The 26,456-nt window shown below is 44.0% G+C and overlaps 1 protein-coding gene across 4 annotated transcripts in view; it reads left to right on the top strand.

Annotated features, from left to right (window-relative positions):
- Nucleotides 1-26,456, top strand: part of ncor2 (nuclear receptor corepressor 2) — an 85,391-nt gene that overhangs the window by 55,974 nt on the left and 2,961 nt on the right. The window contains exons 18-46 of one of the 4 annotated variants that reach the window (XM_061072113.1): nucleotides 4,122-4,264; nucleotides 4,417-4,552; nucleotides 5,947-6,376; nucleotides 7,424-7,544; nucleotides 8,030-8,294; nucleotides 9,078-9,125; nucleotides 9,452-9,616; nucleotides 9,805-9,941; nucleotides 10,133-10,232; nucleotides 10,547-10,657; nucleotides 11,376-11,479; nucleotides 13,374-13,524; nucleotides 13,704-13,853; nucleotides 14,001-14,093; nucleotides 14,540-14,745; nucleotides 14,844-15,189; nucleotides 15,319-15,519; nucleotides 16,146-16,394; nucleotides 17,280-17,429; nucleotides 17,516-17,794; nucleotides 17,918-18,092; nucleotides 18,217-18,599; nucleotides 20,816-20,946; nucleotides 21,117-21,292; nucleotides 21,432-21,566; nucleotides 24,342-24,481; nucleotides 24,586-24,639; nucleotides 25,723-25,908; nucleotides 26,176-26,355. In XM_061072113.1, the coding sequence (XP_060928096.1) occupies nucleotides 4,122-4,264; nucleotides 4,417-4,552; nucleotides 5,947-6,376; nucleotides 7,424-7,544; nucleotides 8,030-8,294; nucleotides 9,078-9,125; nucleotides 9,452-9,616; nucleotides 9,805-9,941; nucleotides 10,133-10,232; nucleotides 10,547-10,657; nucleotides 11,376-11,479; nucleotides 13,374-13,524; nucleotides 13,704-13,853; nucleotides 14,001-14,093; nucleotides 14,540-14,745; nucleotides 14,844-15,189; nucleotides 15,319-15,519; nucleotides 16,146-16,394; nucleotides 17,280-17,429; nucleotides 17,516-17,794; nucleotides 17,918-18,092; nucleotides 18,217-18,599; nucleotides 20,816-20,946; nucleotides 21,117-21,292; nucleotides 21,432-21,566; nucleotides 24,342-24,481; nucleotides 24,586-24,639; nucleotides 25,723-25,908; nucleotides 26,176-26,355 (5,145 nt within the window). Of the gene's footprint in view, nucleotides 1-4,121; nucleotides 4,265-4,413; nucleotides 4,553-5,946; nucleotides 6,377-7,423; nucleotides 7,545-8,029; nucleotides 8,295-9,077; nucleotides 9,126-9,451; nucleotides 9,617-9,804; nucleotides 9,942-10,132; nucleotides 10,233-10,546; nucleotides 10,658-11,375; nucleotides 11,480-13,373; nucleotides 13,525-13,703; nucleotides 13,854-14,000; nucleotides 14,094-14,539; nucleotides 14,746-14,843; nucleotides 15,190-15,318; nucleotides 15,520-16,145; nucleotides 16,395-17,279; nucleotides 17,430-17,515; nucleotides 17,795-17,917; nucleotides 18,093-18,216; nucleotides 18,600-20,815; nucleotides 20,947-21,116; nucleotides 21,293-21,431; nucleotides 21,567-24,341; nucleotides 24,482-24,585; nucleotides 24,640-25,722; nucleotides 25,909-26,175; nucleotides 26,356-26,456 lie in introns of all 4 variants that reach the window. The other 3 variants (XM_061072112.1, XM_061072111.1, XM_061072114.1) reach the window with 3 other exon arrangements.

Below are 26,456 nucleotides of genomic sequence, written 5' to 3'. Positions count from 1 at the left end.
TGCCTCTTGCAATCAACTATCAGCAGCTTAAATACTATATTGAAACGATTTGGGTTTAGAGGAGTTGTCTCATCTATCTTGAGCTGTATGTCGCTGTGTGTATGGTGTCTCCTGCAATTTGGAGTTTGTGTATGCAGGTGTGTTTGTCTGTTAATAGGTTATTTTGTGATAACTGGCGCTGGCCTGGCTCGAACATGGTCTTGTGTAGTAATCCTGGTTAATGTCTACAGTTCGCATTCTCCTGCAGTGGGATTAGTTGAGGGGGGCTCCATCCCAGAGGATTAGCCTGACAGCTTGGTGGAAGCAGGGCTTCTATGAAGCGCTTATGTAACCACAACCACACAACCAAGCTACAGCACCAAGGGTCGAAGAGGAGGAGGTGCTCTTTCTCATCGACGCTAACAACCACCCCCACACCTGCTCAAAGGGATTCCCCTTCCAACAACGGAACGCCTCCAAGGTCCTAACCACAGCCATGCTTTTCCTTACAGAACGGGATCACCTGTCAGTGTGCTCTCACTTACAGGTGCTTGATATCCATATGCTTTAAAGAGGCTTAGGTGTCTTGATGCTAGTGTGTTTATCCCCTTGAAATAAACAGATCTGAATAATGGCATCAATAGTGACTGGCTGGACAGCGGCAATCCAGCAAGGCAGCACCAGTCAGCGCTACCTTCGAGTTCAGCATAGATCACTCTTGTCTTCTCTGCTCTTAGAAGAGTGCTACCTTAAATAAGGGACAGCCAATCTTTGTAAAGTCTCTCATTAACCCACCAGCTCTGTCTGCCCGTGTGTGTGGCAAAGGTTGTGTCTTGTGTGCTCTTGGTCCGAGCTGTGTGTGTTTGCATGTGCACTGTTCTTGGCTGACGTTTATGTAAGTGCACTAATCTGGCAGGCTTTGCAGGCAGCTGGATAACAGCCCCTGCTCTGCTTGCTGGAAGAGCCCATTTAAAGGAGCAGCAAGGAGAGTATACCATATTATCTTTTCCTCTCTTTTTCCTCCACTGTTGCTCTATCGCTGCCTTCCGCTCTGTCTCCGTCTCTCTTGGATGGGAGATGGCGGCAGCCCAGATTGGCAAGAGCTGTGGAAGATTTGGCAAGCGGCTCTTTTCCCTCTCGCACTTTCTCTCTCCCATCACTCTGTGCTGTTATAGACTGGTGAGAGGTCACATTCAAGATGAAAAGCAGGTCAGTCAGGAAAAATGTGAAAGCCTTTATGCTTTCTCATGGTATCAACATCAACTCCCTTCCTCCCCTCCTCTCTTCCCCCTTTCTTCTCTCTTTGCAGTCTCCACTTCTGTATCCTCTCTCTTTCTCTATTGTCTCTTTAGCTCAGTGGCTCTGCTATGCTCTGCCCTCTCTCTCTCTCTTTCCTCTCTCTCTCTCTTTTTCTGCTCTCTGTTTACTCTTGGACTGCCTGAGTGTGTGTTTGTGCCTGTGTGCTTTAGTATTAACAAGAGAGACAGAGAGCGAAAGAGAGAGAGAGAGACAGAGAGAGAGAAAGAGAGAGAGAGAGACACAGAGAGAGAGAGAGAGAGAGGGTTCAAGTGAGTGTGTACTCACTCATGCGTTTGTGTGTGCGTGCGTGTGTGTGTGCGTTCGTGCCGCTGTGCCTGCTGGCAGAGGGAGGTAGGGGGAGGGACAGACCGAATGAGAGAGGGAGGGAGCAGAAAAAAAAAAGAGAGATAGAGGAGAGATCAGATGAGGGGAGAGAAAGGCTGAGTACATAGCACCGCCCCACAGTCCCACTTTCCTGTGGAAGTCTTCCCAGACGACCGCCATTGGGGAGAGACACGGCAGAGAAGAACACACCAATATTCACCGAAGCGCAGGCAGGACAAAGTGAGAGGAAAAAGGAGGGGAGAGGCCAGGAGCATGTGCTGTTTTGGAACACGTCAACCCGACACCGGCTCAAGTATCAAGCCAGCTGGCAGGAAGAGCGCCGAGACTGAGCTGTTTTCATCTCCTCTACTCTGGATCGGAAGGCCCAGCCCCGAAGAGCTTCCCGGCTGGCCCTCCAGAGATCAGACAGTCTGATAGGGTTTTCCACTGCAGGGCCATGAGGCGACGACCGGAGTGACAGGCATGTGACAGACAGGAAGAACCACTTTTTGGCTGCACCAGGTGCTGATTGTACTTTCTCTGGGAGGAGCTAATGGATATGTAGCAGCTTGATTGGGTGTGAGGCTACCACCTGCTTCAGTATTGCTGCCGCCGATTGGATGGTTGTTCCATGTGTGTTGCTCCAGCGACTAAGGCCCCGAGTCAACCAGAGCTGCTTCTTCGGATTGTGCTCTAAGTAGGTGCTTACTGTGGAATAAACTGGATATAGCCAGAGGTCATAACAATGTGACCTTTGACTTTCTGTAAATGAATTGCACTGTTATTGCTTTAGGTTCACTGGGTGCAGTTCTGGCCTGAGTCGCTTGAATATGTGTGACACGACAACACTGTTTGTGTCTTTGTTCATCCGAGCACATGCGTGTTGGTGTGTACTCTGGCCGGTTGGAGGGCGTATAACTGCGCCTGATAGGTGTCGATCACGTGTCCCACTCACTCTTGGAATGAGTCAGGCCAACTGTTCCTCTTGTCTTTCTTGGAGAAGCTCTCCTAGCTACGCCTTTAGTGCAAGTGATAAATATTTCAGCTTAAAACTCTCTTCCACTTTAACACTAGACAGGTTGTAGGTGTCCAGCAGCTTTTAGACGCTAGCAGCTCAGACTTGAAGATCACCTTTGCTTGTTATTAATGCATTCTCAGAGTGACTGTGAATATAATACTTCACACATTTGCTAGATGATGCACGTCTTTTCTAAATGCAAAAGTATCTTTACATCAATAGTTCGTATTTCACTTAATTAAGTAAAATAAATAATTAACTGAAGTTATCATAATGACTAGGATATTCAACTTTTTTTCTTCTTTTTCAATCACTTTTGGGGTGACATGTTTATATCTTCATATCTCGTTTACCCCCTGAGGATCCATGTACAGATAAATAAATGAAGTCCCATGAATGATATCTTGGAAATAGACTTGTAAACAATTAATAGACCAGATTTGATTGCAGCTATAACTCATGACTTCCATTATTCAATCAAGTGTCAGTATCGCAGTTAATCTTTCCGATTAATATGACCCTTGAAATGGCGGGGCTGTAAACAGCTGTCCTTTCCTCTCCTCTGGCTTGGAGTTGTAGTTGTCCTACTGCCACCATTAAGCGATGAGATGCAGAGACCTATGTCCAAGGTTATCCCAGGAGGTGTTGGCTCTGTGCCTGTTAATAACACCCTCCCAACCCCTCCCCCCCATCCCCTTCGAGCGGCTGTCCTGTTGCCAGGACCTGTCAGGCTGGCACAGGAAACAAGTGGGTGGTGTAAGCTTAAGCCTCTTACAGCACACACTGTTAATGAGCTGCCTTTAGCTAACAGCAGACTCTGGGAGGGAGGTAGATTCTACGCTACCTGTCTTTTTGACTCACTTACACGGTCAATGCTCTCTACATGTCTTCTTTTATTACACCTACATTAAACTCTGTGTGCGTGCACGTGTTTGTGTGTGCGCTTGCGTGAGTGCACGTGCGTGACCGGTTGATCTATCACAGCTCTGGCCCAGCGGGTGCCTGTAGACTCTTGTGTAAGGCAAACTCATGTGGTTGACTGAGTAAAGGACCAGGGTTTCTTAGAACTGGGTCACATAAAAGTCAGCTAGGGTATGACACAGAGGGACCCCAGTGGGAAGAGTTAGTGATGTCATTGGTATGACGGGTCAGCCACCACACCCCGGCTCCCCTCGCTCTCACTCTCTCGGTCTCTTCTTCTGTGCCATGGTTTTGACAGCTCAACAGAGTCAGATGTGTGTGGCTGTTGGTTTACCATGGATAATCTTCTAGACTGTGCACTCAAACAGATTGTGGTTGGAGATATTCACTGTAGAGCAGAAACCTAAATAACAGTCTTGCGCTTCACAAAGCTTACTTTGCTGTTTTACAACTTTATAGAAAATATTATTTTGACACAGAGAGGAGATGTAAGAATACAACAGACACATTTAATCTTTGTCTGAGTGTCTTTGTTCCTGTACCATCTTAATCCTTCTGCCCGTCCATCTGTTACTTCCAGGCCTTCTCCAGTATGGTAGGAATTGGTCCGCCATCGCCAAGATGGTGGGATCTAAAACCGTGTCACAGTGCAAGAACTTCTATTTCAATTACAAGAAGAGGCAGAAACTGGATGAGATTCTGCAGCAGCATAAAATGAAATCGGTAAGTGACAGTTTCTGACCCATATTTGAACTACGTGATGCTGAACATGTGAAGTTGTTTGTGCACAATCAAGCTAAGAGTTATTTTATCTGGTTTTCCTCTGAAGATCAGTGGGCTTTTTTATTTAGTGTGCTTTTGTTTTGACCCAGGAGAAGGAGCGAAAGGCCCGACGAAGGGGCAAAGCCCTGCAGAATGAGGAGGCTAGTGCCCCGTACACAGCAGAAGAGGAGGAGATGGAGGGTTCAGGAGCCAGTGGCAATGAAGACGAGGCCCATGAAGATGGAGAGGGTACAACACTAACAAGAGCAACACACACCAAAACAAAACACTATAAATCAAAGGTTCTATTGTACCTGCATCTATTGATTGATGACTTTAGGTATTATGAGTAATTTGCAGTTTAAAATAGGAAGCTGTTTTATGAGGTTACATTTTACACTATTTTTGTGTAAATGATTAATAAAATACAGTTTTGCATCAGGATTTAATAATGTACTATGCTCAATATCCTGATTTGTTTCTGTGGATCTATTCTTCAGTCAAATATACTGACAGGGTTTCTCCAGGGTCTCAAAAAGTCTAAAATTCAATAAGTTGAAATCCAAACCTTAAAAAGTCTTAAATATGTCAGCATATTACATACTTATTTCTAAATATGTTTAGTTATGTTTAAATTATATCCATATTCATGTAATGCTACGTCTGTCATGCTTTAAAATAAATTTTCTGTTTAAGCAGGATGCATAGTTTGTAATTCCTCAGGATGTAATAATTCTCTGTCAAATATACGCTGTAATACAACTGCAAATAAGACCAACAAGGAACTGATAACTGATCAGAACTGGTCTGAATTCATCACAGTTATTGATATTGACAGATATTGCTCTTTAAGTTCATTCATTAAGTTCTTAAGGGGTCTCTAAAGGTGTTTAATTTAACTTGTTGAAAACTGCAAAGACCCTGTACTGAGTAAAGCAAAACTTAAGGTTTTTAAATGAAAAGCTAGACTTACTGAATGCTTTATTAGGTACACTTATACATTTTATGACATCTCCGTGACAAATTCTAAGCTTTTAGGAAGTTACTATTGGCCAGTGCTTGGCAAGTGTGCAACTGGTTATTATTAATGTCATAGTTAGTAGTGTTGTTCTGGACTGTTTGATATTTTAGTCGATTTTGGCACCCCTCAAAATAACAACCTCAATAATACACATACTCGCATTTACAGTATTGGAATATTATAAACTCTGTGTTGTTAGAATTTATAACCGAGCTGCCATATTGGATTGCATTACATTGTACAGGGATAAGTGGTCACTGAGTGCATATAATGGCATGTCAGAGTAAAACTCTTTGACTTGTTCCTGTTAGCTTGAAGAATAATAATCAGAAGTGACATCCATAAAATAATCTTGAGAATCCTGCTGTAGTCTGCTGATTGAAGTATACTGTATAGACTATACTTCCACAATAGAATGTTGAAGCCTCGGGGATTCATTTCATCATCCCTGTGGTTTTGTGTTCCTCCTTATTGTACACTGAAACTTGATTAGGCAGAAGACTGGCACTGTGAAGAATCTGCCACTAGCGGGAAAAATGACAAGGAGATATAACATGATTTAGATTATAAACCCAGTCTCCATGTCTTATCGGTCTTTCCCTTTGTTCTCTGTCCCTGCTAGGTGGAGCCAACAACAGCTCTGACACCGAGAGCTTGCCCTCGCCACACTCGTCAGACGACAGCAAGGTCAAAGAGGAGGGCTCAAGCAGGTCGAAGGCCGGCTCCAACTCCGGGGATAAGGAGGCCTCCGGATCAGACATGGGCCAGGCAGGGGATGACAAAAATCCAGTCAGAGAAGATTCAGACTCGGCCATTAAGCAGGAGATAAAGACTGAGACAGGGGAGTCCAACAAGGAACAGCTGCAGCCTGCAGCACCCAGCGATGCTACAGATAAAAAACCTCCTGCTGCAGAGACAGAGGAAGTAAAAAGCTCCACCAGGAGCTCCAAGAAGGATCATGGGACCAAAACTGGCTCCCATGGCGACAGTGACTCTAGTGCCACTTGCAGCGCTGATGAAATGGAGGAGACAGACAACACAGAAAAGAACAGGTAAAATCCCTCAGCAAGAGGCAAAGGGAAAATTAGATATTTATTTTATATCCATTTAGATAAACGTATCACAAAATCTCTTTCCTGTTTGGTTGTATCTATGACATCATCGGGCCTGGTTGAGATTATTAATGCCAGAGGGCCTCTGGTTTTTGAGCAGTGGATTTCTAGGTGTCCTACTTCTCTGGTCTACCACAGGGTTTTGAAGTATTATTAGTTGCCTAGCTACACTGTACAGCAGTGAAGCCATATTTGGCAAGCTACTTTTGTGTACGCCACAGGTTGCTCTTTTCTATCAACCAGAGATTTTATTTTCATTTTGTGTGAATGAGAATCTATATTGAGAATCTATAAGTACATGTCTGTGAATGAGGCCACAATAAATGGGTGTCAGAGTGCGTGGGAGGAGTGATTAGTTTTGTTTGCACGGTATTTGTTCAATTTTTTCCATGACAGCAGACTGCATGTACTGGCAGAGCTGAGGGAAACGCTTCCCTCTCTGCCAAAGCAAACAAAGAGAGTAAGTGTGTATGTGTGCGCGTGCGTATGCAGAGCTACACACTTTTGTGCTGTTGCGCTCAAAGCGCGTGTCCGTCTGTGATTCAGAGAATACTGTTTGCTTTCGACAGATGTGCGAGACATGGTTATGGATTTTTACAAATTCTTTTCCACAGTGTCAGGCTCAGTCAACGCACATCCTACATCCTACATCCTACATCCATCACACACACACCATATATTTCTGCGTCCCCCCCTTAGGATTTGTGGTTGTGCCTGTGTCTCCTGTGGGGAATGGGTAGGCTGATATGTGGGTTGGAAACACAGTCAGAACCTTTGCTCTTTTTGTGGTCTTTAATAATTCTTTTTTGTCATGGATTGTTTAAATAGGGTTCAATTGGGCAAATCATATGACAGAAAGGAGTTTGTGGCCATGTTATAATTACAGGGAAATACTTAAATTGTCTGAAACACTTATACATAAGTATGACACCTTTACCCTCACCATCCTCGTCACATCCACTAATGTTTTTGTGCCTCTGTGTGCAGAATGACTTCTCCACGGCCGAGCCTACTGAACTATTCTCACGATGGGGTCATATCCTCCCCGCTGCAGAAGCCCATGGACCTGAAACAGCTCAAACAGAGGGCTGCTGCTATACCACCTATTGTGAGTCTTATTGTCTGTATTTTTCATGTTTGTCAGTCATCACGTACAGTTAGGAGAAGAACACCTCCACTTCGAGCCCTGAAATGAGTCTTTGACCCAGATAGTGTTGTATAACAAAATTGATTTGTTCAGGTTACACGCACGCACGCACGCACACACAGAACACTATAATTTCAGTGATGTCAGTGCTATCAGTGTCGCTCTGCTCACAGAGATAACAGTATTGCACGTTAAATTGTCCATTCATATTTGTAAAAGATAACCGCCAGATGGAGGATGATGGGATAGATCGCTTTAATAAATTAGATGCCGGACATTAGAAACTTTAGCTTACTTTAGAAATAAGGCGGTTTTTTAGCGATCGTGGTTGTCAGATGCTGCTTGTGGTGAACCATGTGTCAAATGCCAGATAGGAGTGGTCTTGTGCTGGAGGTGTGGTGTATATGTAACCTTCATTTTTTCTTCCCCTCTCATCCTGTGTATAGATGCCAGAAGCCTCCATGCAGGGCATTCAGCGGAGTGGCAAGACATTGCTGCCCCCCCACGCCCTGGCACTATACCAACAGCAGATCACCATGGCTCATGGGGAGTCCTCCCAGGACGTCAAACAGCAACAGCAGCAGCAGCAGCAGCTTTTAGGCCAGCCAGGCAAACCGCAACTGTACAGCTCGCAGGCAGAGAGAGACCGGGAAGCTCTTCACAGCAGCAGCCCTCGTATTCGTCCACGCAGCCCCTCCAGCGACAAGGATGGTACGAACCTCCATCATGACAGAAAACTGCTTTTACTGTCAATGAACTCAGCTGCTTACGTTACACATGTAGAAACCCCTCTCACGATTTCCAGCATTGGCTTCACACCCTGTCGAGATGATCTTCCATCCCACGTACCATGGCACATTTCTGAAATTGTCCATTTTAAACTGTGGCATAAATGGATTCATGGAAGCCAGATTAACACTATAAACGAGGAGTCAGGATATGATAAGAAAGACAATTCTGAAATTGGTCTAGTTTTACTTACTTGGTCCTCGCTACATGCTCTAACCTTGAGTCTGTGTTCGCTAGTGTTTAGGGTATTCAAGTGTTTCTGGGACAGGGAGAGGGAACTGATAAATGATGTGGTATTGCAACTGACCCAGAAGGGAATATAGTCCAGTTCACTGCCCTTACTGCGAGCTTGTGGAATGTGAGTGTCTGAGAGCGCAAGTTTAAGACTTTTAGCTACAGTCAAGATGAACGACGGGTCTTTTATAACCAAGTGGGCACGCCAGCTGTGAAGACTTTGATCAGACAGCCACGCTTTTAATGACTTATTAGAAATGAGACTTAAAAAGCTCTTTACACATGCCACAGATGCAGGTGTAGACATATTATCAAGCTACTATTAATTAGGACTTCCTTGCTTGTGAATACTAAATTCACATCCTGTGGTAATACCAGTAAAAGGGTTGATGAGGTTAGAGCATGTTTTTGGGGAAGAGAGATACATTCTGTAAGGATGCGATGATCTGTGGTGTGTTTGTGTCCCTTCAGACCTGGAAGGCAACGAGAGGTGGTTACTGACCCTCCTGCAGGGATTAAGTAGGTTCACCCCTTGCCTTCTCCCCCTATTCCTTCCTAATTGCACCTTTAGCACACTACAGTGCAATCACCTCCTCTGCTGGATTTTACTGTGTGTTCTAAATAATTTCAGTGGGTTGTTGTGTATGTTAACAAATTAATTCAGTGGTGAGTCACCCTGGCTAGGAGGTGGCGTGAAGGGTTTTTGTGTGCTCATGACCATGACAGTGTCAATGATGTTGACAACAGTGAAGTAGCAGTGGCAAAAAGGACAGTTTCTTGGATTAGTTGAGGTCTGGTTGAGTGCTGTGTTTCGGTCCTGACTGTTTGTGTCGTCTTTGTTTCAGAAAAGTCCCGGGCCTTGTCTCCACACAGCGAAGCCAAGAAGCAGGCACTGGGCCCAGATGATCTAAGAACCTCTAGCTTGGGTCGCCCAGTTCTCTCCCCCTACCCCATGTCCCCACGAGACATGGCCAAGATCAGCCATGACCAGCATTTGCTCCACTTCAACTGTGAGTCCTGCACTCTGTTCTGTCCTGTTTTTTTATGTTGTTAACAAGCCTATATTATAATATGTTCATCATGTTATGGGAACTTTGAACAAAACCTCTGCATCTTGATGCTGAAATGCCTCAAGAAACAACTCAAGCCAAGAATCTGACATTCAGATCTCAAGCCCATAATGCCTCCTGCTTTCCAGCGTTCCAGCAAGCGGGCCACAGTTCCCTCCCTGGTCTGCCACAGGACGGTGGGAGGCTGGCAGCAGTGAGACCCCTCACTATGCCAGAACCACCACCTCTCATTTCCTCCACCAAGCCAGGAGGCTCCATCACACAGGTATAGCAGCACACAAATGAAAACTGGGGCTTTGACATAGTCTGTTGGCCCCAAAAACATCATAGAAATTGAAAATTTTATTATTTTCTTCAATATACTCTGATTGGCACCTTTGAATATTTGCTACATGAAATATACTGTGAATGAATTGAGCATATTCTCTGTAAAAAAATACCACCTTGTTTGTTCAGGGCACCCCAGTGCAGTTGCACAGCCCAGCTCATGGGTTAGACCACGGGAAGATGCCCCCCACACAGATGGGGTTGTCTTGGATGGATCAAAGGAAAGTGGGTGAGTGAAACTGTCTCGTGCACTTCACTAATGAGCACACAGGCAAAACAACCTTTTTCCTGAGAGTTTGAGCCTCTCGTCCACACGCCTTTTACGTCACTAAAAAAGAGATTTATGCACCATCCAAAGTTCAGTTTTTCAAAAACTCTGTGTCCCAAATGCTCTCTTGTGGATAGTTTTTTTTTTTTAAACAGAAATTGTCTGCAGCACTATAAATGAGGCCTCAGTTGCCAACAAATGAAGCCTGATAATCGTTTGCATCAACGTAGTAATACACCTGTCTCATTATTGTCTCTGTGTCATTCACTATGCAGCAGGTGCTTTCCCCATGGTAAAGCAGGAACAGTTGTCCCCTCGCAGCTCATCCTCCCAAGCTGACAACATGTCGACCCAGGGCACACCTCACGATGGTGCTTCAGGACGAGGTGCGTGTCTTCCCCTGTCTTTTCCTTTATTTAATTCCCCTATAAGGTAAAATAGGGTTTGTGCTTTATATCTACGTTTTTCAGACTCACTTTTTGTGAGTTTGGTTGTTTTAAAACCAACAAAACCCACACCCTTGAAAAATCGAGCCATTCCACATGTTTTATTGAGCACTGTCACGCTGAAAAGATTTACCACCTCAGCAGGACAGTGACCTGGACAGTGAGGACCACATGGAGTGACTTAAGGACAAGTTTCTGAATGTATATCAGTGACCCATACTTTAGCCTCATAGGGAGTCAGTGGGGAGTGGAGTTTATTGAAGCTCATCTAATCTGACAGAGCTTGAGAGGATGTGAAGAATGAAAGGAAGTGCTTAAATCCATGCGTGCAAAGCTGGTACTCATACTGTATACTCACGAAGATTCAAAGCTCTAATTACTGCCAGTCAGGCCTCAACATTTCTGTTGTCCTTTTTAAATTGAATGTGTAAAACATTGAGAAAATCTGACACTGAAAATTTGAATCATAGATTTAACAAAACAGTGATTAAACAACAACCTGTCACTTTAGCTTTCGTTGCAGCTGTACTTAGAGGCTTTCTATCAGACCTGTTTAACAAACCTTAACTCCCAATGATTGTTTACATAGTTTGCCATACCATACTGCCTTCAACTTAGTCTTATAGTGCCATAAATGTCTTTCTCACTATCAATACAGGCTCTATTCCAGCTGTTCAGGGGGGCAGTATCACAAAGGGCATCCCAGGGACCAGAATGCATCCAGATTCCGCCATCTCCTGCCGAGGGGGCTCCATTACTCAGGTGAGCTCACACCAGCAACATACTGTGAATCCAGGTTCTTGGTTCTTCTTAACGCTGACAGTTTTTTTCCCCTCTCTCTTTGCTCGTCATAACAACGTTGACAATGGAAAACTGGGGTTATCTACAGATAATCCCCTACTGCTTTGTTTTCACTCTCACAGTAACAGAATCTCCCATATGTTGAGTTTGTTATCACTGCTTTGGGCGTGGCCACCGTGATGTGAGATGTTAAGGTTCATTGCAGCCTACAGTGTAATGCTTGTACAAATACAAGCCCTCATTATTTTGAGTTACTCTCTCCTTTTCTGGTGGTTAATAGTAGTTTTTCCCATATCGCTGCTGTGGTTAGGCGCCTGCTCATACTCTTTTAAAGCTGCTGTCGTCAATCATCGCAGCCGTCGGGTTACTGGGCTTTGATTTGTGTACTTATGATGAAACGGAGAGCAGAAAAGCTGTTGAGAGGTCATGAGGCATGGCCAAGTGCTGTGGCTGCTGGATTTCCCTGCTGCTGTGACATAACCACAGCTCTGAGTGGCCCTGTCACCCTAGCAACAGGTACACATTGTACTGCGTCTGTTCCCCTCTCTTATTTATCTATTTATTCTAGGCACTGGCTGAACCCTGTCATTGATATGCCCACCGTAGTATCACATCCCTCTGGCATACAGGTGACACTAGTCCCGAGGAAGCTGTTAGCCACCATGACATGTTTGTAAGGAAAAGGTCAAAGCTATAAGATATAATCAGTCCTCTCACAGACGGCTCAGTTGTTCAGCTTGCTAGAGGGATGATAGATGCATGTTAGCACCCACATGTATGCATTATAGTGCACTTTCTTAAGGAGTAGATGAGGACTGCTTTGGTCAGTGTCATCTGATCCTGTAAATGGAAACCCCCTCCATCACAGGAAAATGTCTGGCCGCCAACATTCAGCAGTGTCTTCTTGGAAAAGCTGTAAGGGATAGACTAGAAATTTGATCTCGGGCTCTACTCTGTTTCCTTCTCAACCATCCACCCCGCACTCATATCTTCCCAGAGCGATGAAGAAATATAACTCGTGCCCAGGGTATGAGTCATGTGACTCAGTTTTAACAAAGTTGCCGATTATCTTCTGATGTCAAATGGTTGTACTCTCCTGTTTTTAAAGGTCTGTTTGTTTTCAAATTTTTATATTGACTCAGACTCCTGTTTTCTGTCATTGTCATTTATTTAGAGCCTTAACAGAGTGTAGGTAATTATTTTATTAACTAATAAATATATATATACAGTCTTTTATATAGCTATATCTCTACTCTATGTAACGCAGTTTTGTGTCTGTCAGCTGTGTTATATAGTTTCATAATGGACTGTAATATATATATATATACAGTATAAAGCGCAGTCTGTTCTCACAGTATCGTCTGGGGTTTTTGGAAAGTCTCAAATCCACTTTCGAGTTTCACAATAGGGATTTTATCAAAAAAAGGCTTCATAACAGAACTGATTATTCAGTGTAAACACATTGACATTGCAGAAAATTTCACAGGGTACATTCATCAGTGTCTGTAACCAGATCCTGACTTGATCGTGGGTATTTTCTTGTGTTACCTCTGCAGCTGTCTTTGCAGTTAGTTAGAAAGCAGCAGCCTGTTGGGAGCATTACATATCCTGGTGCGGCCTTCGGCAATGAGTTCAAGATGGTTTTCTGAGCATGAGCCTTGATTTTTATATCTTTTTTTTTAAATTTCGCGTGTGAACGTGGTTGTGAAAACTGTTAGATTTGATTATATCCAGGCTTGTAAACAGTGCCTGCCTGGTAGTCAAGGCCGTCTCATGTAGGTCGGTGCCACAGTCTGTCTTATAAAAGTCATGATCAGATTTATGCAGGTTCTCACATCTCCTCTCGTCACCACAGGGGACCCCGGCTGACGTACTGTATAAGGGAACCATTAACCGTCTGATCACTGAGGACAGTGCCAGTCGAGCTGAGCGGGAGCGGGACGAGGCGCTGTCTAAAGGACATGTGGTGTATGAGGGCATCAGCGGGCACATCCTCACTTATGACCGTGAGTACTTCAGCTAGGCTACAATAAACGTTATCGCCAACTGTTATTTTTATTTTGTAATAAAAAAATTCAACAAATGGAATGTTGTCAATTGAGTGAATATTGAAACTATGTCGTTGAGTGTTACCCCTTAACTAAGGGATGCTTTTTATGTAATTATATTATATGGTTTTCTTTAGGTTCCGCCTCTCAGAATCCTAAAGATGATGGCAGAGGTCCTGGGCAGCCTGGGGATATTCTAGGCCTGAAGCGTCCTTATGACGCTATGGAGGGTGGCATCTCCAGAGGACTGCCTATGAGGGATTCTCTGTCTGCTGCCAACTGTGAAGGTAACTCCATTCAACCCTCTGTCAATCTCACTGAAGGTTGCTGCATGTAATGTGGTCTGACTCTTGTTTATTCACATTCATGTCTAATCATTGATGAAATCATTTGGCGTAGTCTTGAATCTCACGACTCCCTCCTTTCTCCCTCAGGTCTGATTGGTCGAGCCATGCCTCATGATAGGGACAGTCCGCACCACACACCTTACAAGGATGCTCATCACATTCGTGGTTCCATCTCTCAAGGTAGGATAACATAACACAGAACAAGACAACAGGAATGAAGATATTGCAGCAGGTTGAATATTTGGGCGAGTGTAAATACATCTGCTTGCAAGAGAATGATGTTTAATATCTCCCTGTTTGCTTTCTGAGTTTTTCCTGAAGCTACACACTCTTTGTGCTCTCACCTCATCAGCCTGCACACATAATCTTTCTGTGCAGCTTTGCTGAGTGAGCACAGTTTTTTTTTCTTTAAGTAACAGATTGTGCCTGTTTACCAGATCTTACCCACTGGCATTAGTACTTTCATGTCAGTATTCTTGTTTATCTGTCTGACAGTAGAAAAGTTAGATAACCATCTTGTCTCATCTTGCCCAGAGACAGTAATGCTGCCTTTCTGTCCCATCTGTTACACCATTTCTCAGCTCGCTATTTTTCTAAATTGTGAAAACTAAATTCCCATATATCAGGTATTCCTCGTCATCTGGACCCTCAGGATGGGTACCTCAGGAGGGAGCCCAAGCAGATGAAGAGAGAGGGCTCCCCACCCCGTGGACCTGGTTCTCTTTCTGACCCAATGAAGGGCAGAGAACCAATGGTGCCCACTGTGAAGGAGGGTGGGCGCTCCATCCACCTCATTCCCAGGGAGCCTTCCAAAGAAGGCATGCTAGTACAGGTATACACACACTTACAACACAAGCAGGCCCTATCCCACCCTTAGTGTTTGGTTCTATCTGCATTCAACTGATTGATTCCTGTTTTGCTTCTCTTCAGGGAACACCCATGAAACAGGAATCAGGTGGTTCAGGGAAACGTCATGACGTCCGCTCAATCATAGCCAGTTCACCACGTTCCTACCACAACACACCCTCCCACATGGATATGCGTGCAGAGAGGGGCCGCTATGAAGAGGCACCGAAAGGGCGCCCCAGCGCGGTGGTCAGTACGGCTAGTCCTATAGCCCGTTCTTCTCCTCTTACACTGGGGCCAGAGCAGGGAGGCAAGGCTCATCATAGCCCAGTAGGGTACGACGACAAAGGCAACTTAAGGGCCGGGTACCCTGGACCCTCCCATCGTGGCTCCCCTCTCTCCAGGGAGGCAAGCCAAAGGCAGCATGATGGTGACTATTTCTTACCCAATCAATAGATGTTTTTTTGTTTCTGAAACAAGTTTTTCCCTGAAATATCCTATAATAACCTACTTAATCCCAAAAACTGAAGAGTTTCTTGTTTTCTTCTTCTTCTTCCAGCCTCCAGTAAGAATCCGTCTCAGGAGCGTAAATCCACACCAACTCCCAGAGAGATGAGTGCCACTAAATCACCGCTCCCTGGTGTTCCTGATCAGCAGGCTTATGAGCGTCTGCTGCAGGGTCTTGGAGCAGATATGTACCGCCAAATTCCCATAGCCTTTGATCCTGCACAGCTGCCTAGAGGCATCCCAATTGACCCAGGTACAGTTACAGGCAAACCTATGAAATACATAAATAAAACATAGATAAAACTCTTATCTATTTTATGTGCTCTGAAATGTACCTCATTGAAGCATTGCTCAGTAAAAGTTTGGTGAAACATGGCTGAGAGTTATGCAGGGTCAACAAAATCCATGTTCTATAATAATCATAAAGGCAGACGCTGTTCTGCAGTGTCCATCAACAGCCTCGCATCAAACCCGATCTTTTTATGCAATGAGACTGCAAACTTAGCTAAACTTTTGCAAAAGCCAAGTGGCGTTCGGCAAAGCGCTGCAGTTCCCAATAAAATACTTAAAACTACAATTGTAATAACTCTGTGTCTGCTTATCTGGAATTTGACTTTATGGTTTGTAGTTCATCCACTTGCCAGTGGCCATAGCATTGTGAGAACACCATCGTAGTCCTTTGCAGTGTTAATTTAATCTAAAAACAGCCGGACAGGTAAAATATAGCAGCAAATGGAGGAATACGTCAGTTGATTAATTATAACACACGCACACAGAGAAACACATCAAATCAAATAAGTAAAAACAGCTCTATTGCCTTAAATTATTTAAAGTTATTTTGTCCCATGTTAACAGACTTTTCCTTCTTTTCATCCACAGCGGCCTATTACTTGCCTCGCCACCTCACGCCCAACCCAGCGTACCCTCACCCTTACCCCTACCTCATCCGGGGCTTTCCTGACACCACTGCTCTGGAGAACCGCCAGACGCTGCTCAATGACTACATCACCTCGCAGCAGATGCACCAGTGGCCACCAGCCGCCGCCATGGCCGCCCAGCGCTCAGACCTGCTGAGGGGCATGAATCCACGAGACCAGGCCCTTTCTATGACCTACTCTGCCCCTCGTGGTAAGGCTAACCGACTTCACCCCACAGTTTTAGACATTGTTAGTTCGCCACACATACAAACTTAGCTTTCTAAGAGCCGCAGGGCTCATGTTGCCTGCATTTCATTCAGCAACAGTATCGCCTGTCAGGTGAAACATTAAGAACTGCAGCGCTGCTTTTAGCCTACTTAACCTTACACCTCACTCTGCAATTCATATGTGTGATGCATTTAAAATAATACGATTATCATATTTAGTCAAATTTTGTAAACTTTAAAAGATACAGCCTTGAATACATTCATTCTGTTGCTATTTCTCTAATCTCTTGGTATATCTTGGATCAAATTTGTATCTGAAGCTGCAAAGTTGCACTTTTGTAACACACATAAGCTGTGGACAATCAGCGTGTGTTCTGCATCCAACAGCAGTTAAAGGTGATAACTAGCTGCGAACAAGGGAAACATGAATTATGTGACTTGCCATCACTGTCTGGTAATTTTTTTGAAGAGAATCAAATACATGTTACTTGCCACAGCTTTTATCTTCTATTTATCTATTAAATAAAACTTAAACGTGAATCTATGTTGCTTGAACTTTGCGGTCACTTGGAGTCAATAAGAGATTATGTTGTCAGAGTTTATTTTTATTTTCTATCACTTTTATTATATTTTTCAAAAGGTAATTTTGTTGCTTTTCATCAATGTTGTTGGGACGTTTTCCCTCATACTATTATTCTCATACTATTATAACTTGAATATATATTACTGTATTATAACTGATTCTGCGGTATGGACCAGTATGAGACAGAAGGATGCATTATTTATCTGTTGTCCTCCAGACTTAAACACATCTGGACCCTTACAGCCATTCAAATTTCCTTTACCCATCTCTTCTTTCTGTCCCCTAGGAATCATCGATCTTTCTCAGGTGCCACACTTACCTGTCCTGGTCCCTCCCTCTGCAGGGACAGCAGGCTCTCCGATGGATCGCATCACCTACATCCCTGGGGGAAGCACCACCTACCCTGGCAGGCCTTACGCCACATCCCCCTCTCCAGGTTCATTTTAGTTCTCGTAAGCATCTCACCAAAAATGTGAAAGTTGCACTTACTGTTTTCATAATTGTGTGTTTGTTCCTTTACAGTTGGCTCCTCACATGTAAACAAGATGCAGGGCCCATCCCCATCTTCAGAGCGTGAACGAGACCGTGAACGTGACAGAGAGAGGGACCGGGAGAGAGACAGAGAGCGGGAGAGAGAGAGGGAGCGTGAACGGGACCGGGAGAGAGATCGTGAAAGAGAACGGGAGAGAGACCGGGAAAGGGAACGAGACCGGGAAAGGGAACGAGACCGGGACAGAGAGCGGGACAGAGACAAGGGCGGGTCTCTTGGAAATGTAGAGCACGCCCCCATCTGGCGACCAGGTGCGGCGCGATTGCAGTTTTATTATTTTGGTCTCCTAATGTCACACACTAGCAGTTTCAATGTAGGTTTCTGATACTTTGCAGGCATTTGTGAAATTAATTAGGCTGTATTGATGTTCTCAGGTACAGAGCATAGCTTGGCGAGCAGTAGCAGCAGTGTGAGACCTTCTTCTCAGCCGTACAGCCACCAGCACTCCCCAGTGTCACCTCGTACCCAGGAGAATGTGCAGCAGAGGCCAAGTGTCCTTCACAACACTGGAGGCAAAAGTCTTTCGGTCGAACACTCATCTGTATTACGGTAAACTGCATTTTACTTGTGTTTTTACAAGGACCTTTTTAATGCTAACTTCCCATAACATTCATCATGAAGATTAACATTTTTATATCCGTGGTAACTAATTTTGTTTGGTTTGGCTCATCAGGTCCATGTCCTCGGGACCAGCACGCTACCAAGGTTATCCTGGCCACCTCCAAAGGACAGGTATGCCCCCAGAGACCTACCCAGCTGTCATGGACTCAAGTGTCGCCAAAGAGCAGAGCCGTGATGGAAGCAAAATCAGGGGAGGTCTACCCAAGCACATGCAGGACCAGCACGGACCCTCCATTAAATCGGACCCCAAGCTGTCCAGCCTCAGCCCAGGGGGAATATACCCAGGTTCCTATTCTTCGGCTTCAAGCCGGCCCCAGCACCTGCTGCCCCCCCAGTCGGATAACCCTCCTGGCCGTGGAGAAAGCGGTACACCTAGTAGGGAAAAGACTCAAAACAAACCGATGTCCATTCAGGAACAAGAGCTCCGAGCACTCGGTAAGACCACCATGACTGCGGCCAACTTCATAAACGCGGTTATAATGCGTCAAATTTCTTGTGAAACGGGGATGCCAGAGACGGGCTCGCTCGTTGCCAGCAGCGCCACTGATGGTAAGACGCTCTGGATCCCAGGGTCCCCCTCATCACCTAGACCCTCCCCCGTCAGTCTGTGGCCTATTGCACGCTGTGGTGGTTGGCATTTATCAAATCAGCCCAATTCATTTACATTATTTTCTTTCAATGCTATAATTTTTGTGTCTTATTAGTTATTCTTCACAGACTTAAAGACCACCAAGGGTGCCCTCTGGAAAGCAACAAACCTCTCACCTGTCCAAATTAGACACAATTAAATATCAAGAGGCAGTTTATATGATTGATTTGACATTGATGAAATAATAATAAACAACTTGACACATTTGATATTTCCATGAAGAAGATCCTAGGTGTCCTTTAAGGTAGCTAAAGCTGATCGGATATTAAGGCAGAACATCCTTTGCTGCTTATTTTAATTTTCTTTCCATAGATAATGTGGCACCCCTCTTCCCTCTTTTTCGGTTGGTTAATTTGAAGAATATTTCACCACAAGTAAATTGTCGACACTTGAAAAGACATCGCACCGCAGGAGGTTTTTAGAACCCATGTTAAACAAGATGGCTTGTAATTCAAGCTCTTTGACTTTACACATGCAGTGACTCTACTTTACTACTGATGATGCACTCCCTCAAGTAGCTACCCACACATCTTTCTGATCCTTTGAACAATGGCCACATATAACACAGATGACAAAAGGGTAACGGCTAATAAGTGTGAGACATCCTTTTATTAAATGTTATTGAAAACTTTACCAACCACCAATCCCTTGAGTTTCCTGAACCCCTAAACCAGTGCTTCACAGAAAGAGGCTGCTGAAGGGGAGGCACGTGGACAGGACTGGGGAGACTCTCAGCCATCCAGTGGGAGGGGAGGGGGGTACTACAGGGTCTGATCTCCAAATCTCTGCATGTTCCTACTTATGGCTCACTGTAATTTATGCCGTTTTTAATTTTAATTTTAATTTTTTCCCAAACACACCCTACACTCAACACATCTCTCTCAATCAAGCCTCTGGGAGTTTGTCCGTCATTTGGAATGTGACTTGTGTTGTTTTTTTTCTGTTAGTAGAACAATGTGTCACATCTGTATTTATATAAGACTGCGGGACAAGTGACACCTGCATGCTGCGTTCAGTTGTGTGTCAATAAAGTCCTGTGTATATACAGCGCTCAACAGGAACCATGCTTCTCAGGGCAGATGAGACTCGTAGACAGACTCACTAATAGAACATCATCACCTTGTAGACAGGACCGCAGAGACAAACGCAGGCTGTTATGAGCTGCTGTTGAAACGAACCCAGTCACTTCTGTCGTTGTTACCAAACAACACACACCACAGTGTCCTGTCCCTCTGGGGGACTTGTCCTCTCTGGGAGTCCGTACAGTCAATCCTGCCCCCTACCTCCTTCCATGACTTACATCATCCTCTCCAGAGATAAATACTGTGATTAGAGCAAGAGTTGTGTAAGAAAACACATAGTGAGTGATGACGCACAGAGGAAAAACAGCCCTGAAACAGGCTAGTAGTGCTCTCTAGAGTATGCAGTGAGAATTTTGGTTCCACAATGGTTCAACAGTAATTTCACAATGAATGGGTCTGTCATGGCTTAACTTTTATACTATTAGTATTCGTAACCTACTTGTATTCATAGCTCACAGTAAAGACACTAGTATTTTCTCTGGCTCTAATGCAGTACTGTCTGTGATGTAAAGATGGTCTTCATTTAAAAGGCAACTTTATGACTTCTTAATTTATGAGTCACTGATGAAAACCAGTCAGTTTTAGCACCACCAATGGTCAGAGCCAAGCTCTGCTGGGTCTGTATGCAACGAGTGCGCTATAAATAATTAGGAGTCTTGTGGTAGCTCGTCACACGCGCTGTCAGATAGTGTTTTTGTTGAGAAGCTTGCCCTTTCAGCTTTCATGTGTAGCTGCTACATGACACCATTTAATTGCACATCCAATATTAGTGCAGGCATTTCTGAACTGTGCATGTTCTCATTAACGTGTTTTATCTTGAACTTTGTCATGATGCAATAAGAAAACAAGACTAACTTTTATCTATGTGTGGATGTGATCTTTGCGTGTGCGTGCATGTGTTTTTTGGATTGGACTCTCAGCTCAACAAAAGATGGAGCCACACAGTCTGTACCGTCCTCCGTCCGAGGAGAGGCTGTCTCCAGGCCAGCAGCCCCAGTCCCCCTGTGTTAAAGGCAGCCAGAGGGTGGTCACCCTGGCACAGCACATCAGTGTAAGACTGCTCAACCACTGTATAACAACTCTCATAAACAACACAACACCATAATAAACAATCACCTCATTATGTGTCATGTTTTCTAAGTGGCTTTACACTGCTGAATAGAACATACCAGGCAGTGTTATCCCATATCTCATGACATGACTATGTCTTGATGTAAACAGGAGGTGATAACTAAAGACTACACCAGGCAGAGCCAGCAACAGCAAAGCTACCATGGCTCTCCTGTCCTGGACTTGACCCGTCCACCCAGTGCCTCCCAACTCCCACCCACCTCACAGGAGTCAGCCCAAGGTCAACGCTACTCAGAAGGCCTTGGTGGCGAACGCAACAGAGACCGGTAAGAATTACTGTCAAATGAGTTAACTTTCTGAACCATCTGTTTATTGCATTGAGTGGAAATTGTCTCCTGTCTGTGCTTTTAACCAGTCATTTAAATGGGGATTCATAGAATTGTATTCTGTTTGTATTCTCCCCAGGTCTCCTCCTCAACCCAAGACGTCACCCATCAGTGTTTCAAATGATGGCATCGAACCAGTGTCTCCTGCTGGAGCCAGCTCCGAGCCTGACATCCAGGGGGGGGCCTCCTACCCAAATGAGCAGGGAGAGCAAGGGTAAAAGCCCACATATTGTAGATCTACACAGAAACAAATGTGTTTTTAAAAGTTAGAGATTGCACTCACAAAAAAGTCAGTTCAAGACAAATATGATCAAACTATTTGGGATAATTTATGTTCAGTTTATCAGGAACACAGCGTTTGGATTAGCATGACTGTAATAAGGTTGTCGTACAACATGCAGAACCACTGCAGCTGCAAAGTGTTTGTTATGTTGCTGTGAATATTACTGGTGAGTAATGTTTACACTATAATTTCATTTTAAAGTAAAGGAAAAGAGACTCTTGAGTGAATAAACTATAATAATTTTACTACTGTGTTACACAGTAGGATATCCTTTCAGTTTAGTTGCTCAGTTCAACAAATTCAGCTCTCAAGATCCACAAAAATGCACATTGAAGCAGTATATCAATGTGTTCAATTTTCCATAAAATTTAAATTTCTCTTATTAAATTAAATCCTCTCATCCTAAAATCCGGATGAGAGAAACTTTATTAATCCCCAGATGGGAAACTGCCATAGACAGACACACAATATGTTGACAAAGACCAGTACCCAAAATCATTGACTGGAGGCAGTGTCATTAAAAGAAGAACAGTTTGTTGCAACAGCAGTAATAGGATCAGTGAAAGCAAATCATAAAGACCAATGGTGCAAATGTGCCAGTGTAAACAGTTTGCAGACAAGAAGCGTGAGTAACTTTCAGCATACACTGAATGGAAAGACAATTGCATCAACGTTGCTCATTAAAGAGTCTAATTGCTTTGGGAACAAAAGGCATCCTGGGTCTTTCAGTGGAGCATTTTGGCAACAGAAGCCGCTCGCTCCTGCTGCTCTGTATGCGGGTGTTGCACAAGGGATGGTCGTCTCGTGTCAGATAATCTTCCCTCTGGTTCTCTCTTCTGTGATGCTCTCCAGAGAAACTGGAATCAGGCCAATAGCAGATCCTGCCTCTTCATCAACTGATTGATCCTGTTGTTACTCACAGCTGTAAAACTGTCACTACCGGCAGCCAAAACAATCTAGCCAATCTCTCTAGTACGATATCAATATTCTAATTTCATTTGAGCTTGTTGTGGCACCCAGGTATTTGTACTCGACCCTGCACAACCTCCGTTCTTTCTTCTAAAATCCACAGTAAGCTCCTTAGCCTTGTACACTGACAGAATAAGATGAGCTTCTTTGTTGTTCTAGTAAGGCATTAGAAAAATCTAAGATCATTATTCTGACAGATGCAACAAGTGGCTGTTTATCTGTGACAGATAATCTACTCCTACTTTTTTCATGTATGCCAATTGATAGACCAGGATTTAGATTTAATTCTAATATTTGTTTGAATGCTTGTTTTGCTCTGCAAATATTTTCAGTTGGACTTAATTTGAATCCAATCAGACATGCCAACTACTAAATTAAAAACACAATACCATTTATTTGTATAGCACTTTTCTTAACAAGTTTACAAAGTGCTTTATAATTTGTAGCTTAACAGAGAAGAGAAACTAAAACCAACAATAAAAAACAATACAAACAGAAGGATCAACAACATAAAAAACACTGAGAGGTGAAATAAAGTAAAAATTTTAATATGTCAAGAGTGGGAAGATAAAATCCAGCAACATACTAAGTATTCATATATGCTTTGGGATAATGGAAAGTTGTTTGAAGAAATGTAAACGATGGTAATGATGTTGCTGTCTGATTTCAATAGTTCCACAGTCTGGGGGCTCGAACAGCAAAGGCCCGGTCACCTTTAGTCAAACGCTGGGATCTGGGAACAACCAGTAGAGCAGCATCCACAGCCCGGGCTAAAAAGAAGTCAATAGATCTTTTAAGTAATTTGGAGCAAGGTTAATTCAAAATGGTCAATCAAATTTTAAAATCAGTCCGGACTCAAATTGGCAGCCAGTGTATGTGGGCTAACACAGTGTGTTCATATTTGTTTGTGCCAGTTAAAATACAGGCAGCAGCATTTTGCACCCGTTGGAGTCGGGGAATAGAGCTCTGACTGATACCAGCACAAAGTGCATTACCATAGTCCAGGCGAGGACTAGAAATAAGTGTTTTGTGGTCCCATACAAATGCATCTACTAGCTCAACATTCTCTGGGCAGAGACCGGAGGAAAGTACCAAGTCGATTATATGACCTATCGCATGCATAGGATCTTTAACTGATTGTATATCGAAGGATTTAGCTAGATTTAGGCTTGGGGTGTGAGGGGAAGCAGACGTGAATCAGCACTTGGTCATTCTTGGTTAAAACAATAGATAAAAGTTCAGAAATATATAGGTTTGGAATGTGAACGTTATAAAATTATTACTCCTTGGGGGTCTTTAAACTAAAATACACAGTAAACGGGCAAGACCTGAAATTAAAAAGCACAAAGTAAATAAAATTTCCAAAGGAAATGAGAGAGCACTTAAAGCATTAATTATTTAAAAAACAACAAAACACCGCCTCTCCCATGGGGACGAGGAGGAGGTTGGAGATGTTTAAAATCATGGGGGGTAGCCTCTACCAAGGCAGCAGAGTCAGCAGGAGTCAAAAATGTCTCAGCTAGCATAACAAAAGTCCAGATTATTAGCAGCTATCAGTTCATCAATAAGGAATGCATTGTTTCCAAGTGACCTTGCATTCACAAGTCAGATTTGTGTGTGTGTGTGGCAGGCAGTTTGAGGGCAGATTTACAGATTCATATTTAAAGTGACAGCAGGTATTAGCTGTTTACACGTGGATATCACAGGAGTGTTAATTTGTGTGTGTCCCTCCTACAGAATGGGCTCCCGTTCACCTCCCAATACATCCCAGCCTCCAGCCTTCTTCAGCAAGCTGACAGAGAGCACCTCAGCCATCGTCAATGCAAAGAAACAGGAGATGAACAAGAAGATGAATTTGGTGGGAAACGATGACTTCAGTAAGTGTGACCTCAGCACAAGAAGGAGTTGTGTTCAGAAGAAAGCATGTGAACTTTGATGAAGAGAATGTGTTTTTAACAAGCAACCTTGTTCACGTTCTCAGATGCTGGTCAGCCTGGAACGGAGATCTTCAATATGCCGGCGTCTACGACTGCAGGTAATCTATCTCATTGCATCCAGTGTGCAGACGTATATGGAAACAGAATGCATAATGCAGCTTGAAGTCTGTTTATATAACAATCACCTTGAAAGATGGAGCAGTTTGATTTATATTTGACCTTATTGATGACCAAAGCTAAAGGAGACTTTGACCTGATTTAGAGCACATGCATCAGCCACTCTCTGCTGTGTGTTTTCAGACCAAATCATACTAGGTCCCAAGGTGGCGTTTACACAGGAAATGAACTTGACCTTTGTTGCCTCATGACACAGACGGTGTAATTGCTGGGGCATGTCTGAAATAAGATGTGATATTAAATAAGACTAGGCAGAGGCCTGAAGAGCCTTGAGACACCATTAACCCACAATATGTGATACCCAGGGTGGTGCAGTGGTTAGCGCTGCTGTTGACTCGAGTAATAGGATTCTGGGTTTGCATGTTCTCCCAGTTACTGTGGGTTTTCTTGAGGTGCTCAAACTTCCCTCCACAGTCCAAAGACATGAGCTGCTTTCAAACATGCACTGAACTCTGGATAATCCCTGACATTTTCTGGAGATGCTGTAAGTGAGAACATAAATATCCTACTCAGTTGCTGCAGACATTCTCCAGAGTGCCTTGTGTCAGCTCCCTAGTAAAAAAAACTCTGGCCATTACTTACACCAGTCAGTCACCTCTGTTCCTCATAACACGAGCAGGAGAAGTCATGTGTGTTGGCTCGTCCTCATCACTTGCTGCTGAATCTGTAAATCAGGTCAGTCCAGACCAAGCTCCTTTATCCTCTTTCTTTTCGTGTTGGGTTGTTTTTTATAAAGAAATCACCAGATTTGGACGTACCTGAGACTATAGGGTTAGGGCTATTTGAAAACCACTCACAGGTGCTTACGACCAACCAGGCGCCTTGTACAAGTCAAATATTACTATATCATAAATTATGTTTATGCCGCTGCTTTTGCTCATTTCCATCTCTTTCTCTTGTTGCTATATCTTCTGCTTCATGCCCTCTGTTCCTGCTCATGGTTGCACTCTGTACTTCCTGTCTTTCTTTAAATTGAACTTATCTAACCCTCGCTCCTTTCGCAGGTACTGTGAGTGTCCGCAGCCACGCAACTCCAGAGGCCCCTGGTAACTCCATAGGCCTGGAGGCCATTATCAGAAAGGCCTTGATGGGCAAATATGATGATCAGGCTGAGGAACGGACCAACGCTGCTAACCCGATGGGCTCCAACGTTTCTGCTGACGGACGTGCCGAGGACTGTTTCTCACAAGGTGTGAAATCCTCACACACGCCTGTATTTTATCTTGTTGACCTGGTTTCTGTTGCCAGAATATTTCCTCCCTGCTGTCAGTCTTTATGCTTAAATGAATTAAGCGTCTTCCGGCATTAGCTTCCAATGGCCAGACATGAGAGTGGTATTGATTTTTTCATCTTACTCTCTGCAAGAAGGTGAATGAGCGTATAGCAAATAGATCTGGGAATGTTTTTTACAGGAGCATGTTAGTCTGTTGGTTTAAACCTGCCTCCTCTGTTTGCAGGTGGAGGAAAGTCGTCAAAGGGCAGCGGACGCTCCAACAGCCGCAAAGCCAAATCCCCAGGACCAGGTCTGTCGGGGGGGGAGAGACCGTCTTCTGTGTCCTCAGTCCACTCTGAGGGCGACTGCAACAGACGGACTCCCCTCACCAACCGTGTGTGGGAGGAGCGGCCTTCATCCACAGGTACACAACTTCTTTTTCAACTCCGATTGATTTCCTGTTAGCGCTGCTTCTCTGCTGTTGGAATAGTCTGTAAATGGACAAAAAGTCTCAAATACATGACA

The sequence above is a fragment of the Limanda limanda genome, chromosome 5 (assembly GCF_963576545.1).
Source record: "Limanda limanda chromosome 5, fLimLim1.1, whole genome shotgun sequence".
Taxonomy (NCBI): Eukaryota; Metazoa; Chordata; class Actinopteri; order Pleuronectiformes; family Pleuronectidae; genus Limanda; species Limanda limanda.
The sequence above is the reverse complement of the archived record's forward strand: the minus strand, read 5'-3'. Positions and strand labels throughout refer to the sequence as shown.